At 41.2% G+C, this 6,466-nt stretch overlaps 1 protein-coding gene across 1 annotated transcript in view; it reads left to right on the top strand.

Annotated features, from left to right (window-relative positions):
• Positions 1–5,618, top strand: part of LOC306788969 (claudin-15-like) — a gene marked incomplete at both ends in the record, with an annotated part of 12,622 nt that extends 7,004 nt beyond the window's left edge. The window contains 2 exons of the mRNA XM_079284708.1: positions 5,002–5,115; positions 5,537–5,618. Of these exons, the coding sequence (XP_079140834.1) occupies positions 5,002–5,115; positions 5,537–5,618 (196 nt within the window). The remainder of the gene's footprint in view (positions 1–5,001; positions 5,116–5,536) is intronic.
• Positions 5,619–6,466: the final 848 nt, after the last annotated feature.

Genomic DNA, 6,466 nt, shown 5'->3' with positions numbered 1-6,466 from the left:
GTAGTTGTGTGTTTGTAGTCGTGTGTTTGCAGGTTGTGTGTTTGTAGTCGTGTGTTTGTAGTCGTGTGTTTGTAGTTGTGTGTTGGCAGGTTGTGTGTTTGTAGTCGTGTGTTTGTAGTTGTGTGTTTGTAGTCGTGTGTTTGCAGGTTGTGTGTTTGTAGTCGTGTGTTTGTAGTCGTGTGTTTGTAGTTGTGTGTTGGCAGGTTGTGTGTTTGCAGTTGTGTGTTTGTAGTTGTGTGTTTGTAGTCGTGTGTTTGTAGTTGTGTGTTGGCAGGTTGTGTGTTTGCAGTTGTGTGTTTGTAGTCGTGTGTTTGTAGTCGTGTGTTTGTAGTTGTGCGTTGGCAGGTTGTGTGTTTGCAGTTGTGTGTTTGCAGTTGTGTGTTTGTAGTTGTGTGTTGGCAGGTTGTGTGTTTGCAGTTGTGTGTTTGTAGTCGTGTGTTTGTAGTCGTGTGTTTGTAGTTGTGCGTTGGCAGGTTGTGTGTTTGCAGTTGTGTGTTTGCAGTTGTGTGTTTGTAGTTGTGTGTTGGCAGGTTGTGTGTTTGCAGTTGTGTGTTTGTAGTCGTGTGTTTGTAGTCGTGTGTTTGTAGTTGTGTGTTGGCAGGTTGTGTGTTTGCAGTTGCGTGTTTGCAGTTGTGTGTTTGTAGTTGTGTGTTTGTAGTTGTGTGTTGGCAGGTTGTGTGTTTGTAGTTGTGTGTTTGTAGTTGTGTGTTTGTAGTTGTGTGTTGGCAGGTTGTGTGTTTGTAGTTGTGTGTTTGTAGTCGTGTGTTTGTAGTCGTGTGTTTGTAGTTGTGTGTTTGTAGTTGTGTGTTGGCAGGTTGTGTGTTTGTAGTCGTGTGTTTGTAGTTGTGTGTTTGTAGTCGTGTGTTTGTAGTCATGTGTTTGTAGTTGTGTGTCTGCAGGTTGTGTGTTTGTAGTCGTGTGTTTGTAGTTGTGTGTTTGTAGTCGTGTGTTTGTGGTTGTGTGTTTGCAGGTTGTGTGTTTGTAGTTGTGTGTTTGTAGTTGTGTGTTTGTAGTTGTGTGTCTGCAGGTTGTGTGTTAACAGTGTGTTTGCAGGTTGTGTGTTTGTAGTCGTGTGTTTGTAGTCGTGTGTTTGTAGTCGTGTGTTTGTAGTTGTGTGTTTGTAGTTGTGTGTTGGCAGGTTGTGTGTTTGTAGTCGTGTGTTTGTAGTCATGTGTTTGTAGTTGTGTGTTTGTAGTTGTGTGTTGGCAGGTTGTGTGTTTGTAGTCGTGTGTTTGTAGTCGTGTGTTTGTAGTCGTGTGTTTGTAGTCGTGTGTTTGTAGTCGTGTGTTTGTAGTTGTGTGTCTGCAGGTTGTGTGTTTGTAGTTGTGTGTTTGTAGTCGTGTGTTTGTAGTCGTGTGTTTGTAGTTGTGTGTTTGTAGTTGTGTGTTGGCAGGTTGTGTGTTTGTAGTCGTGTGTTTGTAGTCATGTGTTTGTAGTTGTGTGTTTGTAGTTGTGTGTTTGTAGTCGTGTGTTTGTAGTCGTGTGTTTGTAGTCGTGTGTTTGTAGTCGTGTGTTTGTAGTCGTGTGTTTGTAGTCGTGTGTTTGTAGTTGTGTGTCTGCAGGTTGTGTGTTTGTAGTTGTGTGTTTGTAGTCGTGTGTTTGTAGTCGTGTGTTTGTAGTTGTGTGTTTGTAGTTGTGTGTTGGCAGGTTGTGTGTTTGTAGTTGTGTGTTTGTAGTCATGTGTTTGTAGTTGTGTGTTTGTAGTTGTGTGTTTGCAGTTGTGTGTTTGTAGTTGTATGTTTGTAGTTGTGTGTTGGCAGGTTGTGTGTTTGTAGTTGTGTGTTTGTAGTTGTGTGTTTGTAGTTGTGTGTTTGTAGTCGTGTGTTTGTAGTCGTGTGTTTGTAGTTGTGTGTTTGTAGTTGTGTGTTGGCAGGTTGTGTGTTTGTAGTCGTGTGTTTGTAGTTGTGTGTTTGTAGTCGTGTGTTTGTAGTCATGTGTTTGTAGTTGTGTGTCTGCAGGTTGTGTGTTTGTAGTCGTGTGTTTGTAGTTGTGTGTTTGTAGTCGTGTGTTTGTGGTTGTGTGTTTGCAGGTTGTGTGTTTGTAGTTGTGTGTTTGTAATTGTGTGTTTGTAGTTGTGTGTTTGTAGTTGTGTGTCTGCAGGTTGTGTGTTTGTAGTTGTGTGTTTGTAGTCGTGTGTTTGTAGTTGTGTGTTTGTAGTTGTGTGTTTGTAGTTGTGTGTTGGCAGGTTGTGTGTTTGTAGTTGTGTGTTTGTAGTCGTGTGTTTGTAGTTGTGTGTTTGTAGTTGTGTGTTTGTAGTTGTGTGTTTGTAGTTGTGTGTTTGTAGTCGTGTGTTTGTAGTTGTGTGTTTGTAGTCGTGTGTTTGTAGTCATGTGTTTGTAGTTGTGTGTCTGCAGGTTGTGTGTTTGTAGTCGTGTGTTTGTAGTTGTGTGTTTGTAGTCGTGTGTTTGTGGTTGTGTGTTTGCAGGTTGTGTGTTTGTAGTTGTGTGTTTGTAGTTGTGTGTTTGTAGTTGTGTGTTTGTAGTTGTGTGTTTGTAGTTGTGTGTCTGCAGGTTGTGTGTTAACAGTGTGTTTGCAGGTTGTGTGTTTGTAGTCGTGTGTTTGTAGTCGTGTGTTTGTAGTTGTGTGTTTGTAGTCGTGTGTTTGTAGTTGTGTGTCTGCAGGTTGTGTGTTTGTAGTCGTGTGTTTGTAGTTGTGTGTTTGTAGTCGTGTGTTTGTAGTTGTGTGTCTGCAGGTTGTGTGTTTGTAGTCGTGTGTTTGTAGTTGTGTGTTTGTAGTCGTGTGTTTGTAGTTGTGTGTTTGCAGGTTGTGTGTTTGTAGTCGTGTGTTTGTAGTCGTGTGTTTGTAGTTGTGTGTTTGTAGTTGTGTGTTGGCAGGTTGTGTGTTTGTAGTCGTGTGTTTGTAGTTGTGTGTTTGTAGTTGTGTGTTTGTAGTCGTGTGTTTGTAGTTGTGTCTTTGTAGTTGTGTGTTGGCAGGTTGTGTGTTTGTAGTCGTGTGTTTGTAGTTGTGTGTTTGTAGTTGTGTGTTTGTAGTTGTGTGTTGGCAGGTTGTGTGTTTGTAGTCGTGTGTTTGTAGTTGTGTGTTTGTAGTTGTGTGTTTGTAGTCGTGTGTTTGTAGTTGTGTGTTTGTAGTTGTGTGTTGGCAGGTTGTGTGTTTGTAGTTGTGTGTTTGTAGTCGTGTGTTGGCAGGTTGTGTGTTTGTAGTCGTGTGTTTGTAGTTGTGTGTTTGTAGTTGTGTGTTTGTAGTCGTGTGTTTGTAGTTGTGTGTTTGTAGTTGTGTGTTGGCAGGTTGTGTGTGTGTAGTTGTGTGTTTGTAGTTGTGTGTTTGTAGTTGTGTGTTTGTAGTTGTGTGTTTGTAGTCGTGTGTTTGTAGTTGTGTGTTTGTAGTTGTGTGTTTGTAGTCGTGTGTTTGTAGTTGTGTGTTTGTAGTTGTGTGTTGGCAGGTTGTGTGTGTGTAGTTGTGTGTTTGTAGTTGTGTGTTGGCAAGTTGTGTGTTTGTAGTCGTGTGTTTGTAGTTGTGTGTTTGTAGTCGTGTGTTTGTAGTCATGTGTTTGTAGTTGTGTGTCTGCAGGTTGTGTGTTTGTAGTCGTGTGTTTGTAGTCGTGTGTTTGCAGGTTGTGTGTTTGTAGTTGTGTGTTTGTGGTTGTGTGTTTGCAGGTTGTGTGTTTGTAGTTGTGTGTTTGTAGTTGTGTGTTTGTAGTTGTGTTTGTAGTTGTGTGTTTGTAGTTGTGTGTCTGCAGGTTGTGTGTTAACAGTGTGTTTGCAGGTTGTGTGTTTGTAGTCGTGTGTTTGTAGTCGTGTGTTTGTAGTCGTGTGTTTGTAGTCGTGTGTTTGTAGTTGTGTGTCTGCAGGTTGTGTGTTTGTAGTCGTGTGTTTGTAGTTGTGTGTTTGTAGTCGTGTGTTTGTAGTTGTGTGTTTGTAGTTGTGTGTCTGCAGGTTGTGTGTTTGTAGTCGTGTGTTTGTAGTTGTGTGTTTGTAGTCGTGTGTTTGTAGTTGTGTGTTTGCAGGTTGTGTGTTTGTAGTTGTGTGTTTGTAGTCGTGTGTTTGTAGTCGTGTGTTTGTAGTCGTGTGTTTGTAGTCGTGTGTTTGTAGTCGTGTGTTTGTAGTTGTGTGTCTGCAGGTTGTGTGTTTGTAGTCGTGTGTTTGTAGTTGTGTGTTTGTAGTCGTGTGTTTGTAGTTGTGTGTTTGCAGGTTGTGTGTTTGTAGTCGTGTGTTTGTAGTCGTGTGTTTGTAGTTGTGTGTTTGTAGTTGTGTGTTTGTAGTCGTGTGTTTGTAGTTGTGTGTTTGTAGTTGTGTGTTGGCAGGTTGTGTGTTTGTAGTCGTGTGTTTGTAGTCGTGTGTTTGTAGTTGTGTGTTTGTAGTCGTGTGTTTGTAGTTGTGTGTTTGCAGGTTGTGTGTTTGTAGTCGTGTGTTTGTAGTTGTGTGTTTGTAGTTGTGTGTTTGTAGTTGTGTGTTGGCAGGTTGTGTGTTTGTAGTCGTGTGTTTGTAGTTGTGTGTTGGCAGGTTGTGTGTTTGTAGTCGTGTGTTTGTAGTTGTGTGTTTGCAGGTTGTGTGTTTGTAGTCGTGTGTTTGTAGTTGTGTGTTTGCAGGTTGTGTGTTTGTAGTCGTGTGTTTGTAGTCGTGTGTTTGTAGTTGTGTGTTTGCAGGTTGTGTGTTTGTAGTTGTGTGTTTGTAGTCGTGTGTTTGTAGTTGTGTGTTTGCAGGTTGTGTGTTTGTAGTTGTGTGTTTGTAGTCGTGTGTTTGCGGTCGTGTTGTCTCACTGTGTGCGTTGTGTGTTAACAGTGTGTTTGTGTGATGTGTGTTCACAGTTGATTGTGTGTTGTGTGTTAACTGTGTGTTGTGTGTTAACAGTGTGTTTGTGTGTTAACTGTGTTTGTGTGTTAACAGTGTTTGTGTGTTAACTGTGTTTGTGTGTTGTGTGTTGACAGTGTGTTGTGTGTTAACTGTGTTTGTGTGTTGACTGTGTTTGTGTGTTAACTGTGTTTGTGTGTTGACAGTGTGTTGACAGTGTGTTGTGTGTTAACAGTGTGTTGTGTGTCTTCAGGTTCGAGCTGAGTACTGGTCTCTACCTGGGATGGGGCGGAGCCTGTCTGTCTATCCTGGGCGGAGGCTTCCTCTGCTCCGCCTGTAAGAGAGCGAGACCCGACGGAGGGAAAAGGTACGAACACGCCTCAGATCCTCTCTTAACGGTAACATGTGAGTAAGTCTCTTGTGACATCACTGATGGGTGTGGTCAGAGGAGTTTCACCTGGTTTAAAGGTTTAAAGAGCCGCTCAAATGGTTTCAGAGGAAAATACTTTTCCTCTGATTTATATTTCTAATAGAAAAATACATGTTTTCAATTTTTAATTGTATAATTTGTTATTCATACATATTTTTTAAATAATAAGGGATTCGTGATCAGCGTCGACTGTGTTTGTGTAATTACTCTCACAGCCAGAGGGGGCGACAAATCCTCCTCTCTGCATTTTCAATCAAAGAAAAAGAAAAGTCCAAAGCCTGTCTGGGATGTTCTGCCATTAAAACCGATTCCTTTCACGTCTCTGACTCCATCTGACTTCCTGTCTCTTGTTTTGCAGCGGTTTCTATGGAAACAAGCCCCCGAGGGTCTACACGGCTACCGCCAAGTCAGATCCAGATGCAGCCAGAGCCTACGTCTGAACGCACATCCGGACACTTTGAGGACGTTGTTCTGTCTCACATTCGCTTCCTGACGTCCTGATTCAAGTCAACTACGATAACAAAGTTTAACCCTAAAAATAAGAAGAGACCAGCTGTCTGTCCCCAAATGGGAGGACAGTCCCCACGAAGTGATGATTACTGAAAACAAACATGTCTGCTCACATAGAATGTGGACATGTAGTATAATGCCTCTAATATGGACATGTAGTATAATGTCTCTAATGTGGACATCTAGTTATTTTTCTGTCCTTTTGAAATATTTGCTTATTTTTTTTAAGAGTTTTTGTGTGAAATCTGAATCTAGAGAATACAAACATGGTGGTTAGTGATTCTGTAATTCTGTGTGGAGATTATTATTCTCAAAATAAAGTTTTCATGAAACCTGATAATTAGGTTTTTGGTGTGTTTTGGATGTTTTTTTAAAGGTAAAGTGCCTGATGATGAAACTCATGTCATTCATAATTTGATTTATATTAACTACACCTTTGGTCATTTTAAGCCTCTAACACGAAGGAACAATAAACGTTTTTATATAAAACATTAATAAACACTTTGAAATGTCCTCATAACTGGTTACAACTGCATATTAGTGTGTTTTCAATAAATGATCATGAATGCTGAATAAAAGAGGCTTCAAGTTCATCCCACACACGTTTACATACTGTGTGTTATCTCCTGTGTGTGTGAGAGTGTGTGTGTGTGTGTGCGTGCAGTAATCTCCTGTGTAATAATGATGATGACTGCGCTGCAGGTCGGTAATCCACCTGTCTGTTTACCTGCTGACGGGCAGAACACTGGATTAGAGCTGCACCTCTCTGTCTATCTAT

Source organism: Melanostigma gelatinosum, assembly GCF_949748355.1.
Source record: "Melanostigma gelatinosum genome assembly, chromosome: 15".
In the NCBI taxonomy this organism is placed as follows: domain Eukaryota; kingdom Metazoa; phylum Chordata; class Actinopteri; order Perciformes; family Zoarcidae; genus Melanostigma; species Melanostigma gelatinosum.
This window is presented reverse-complemented; position numbering and strand designations above follow the sequence as displayed.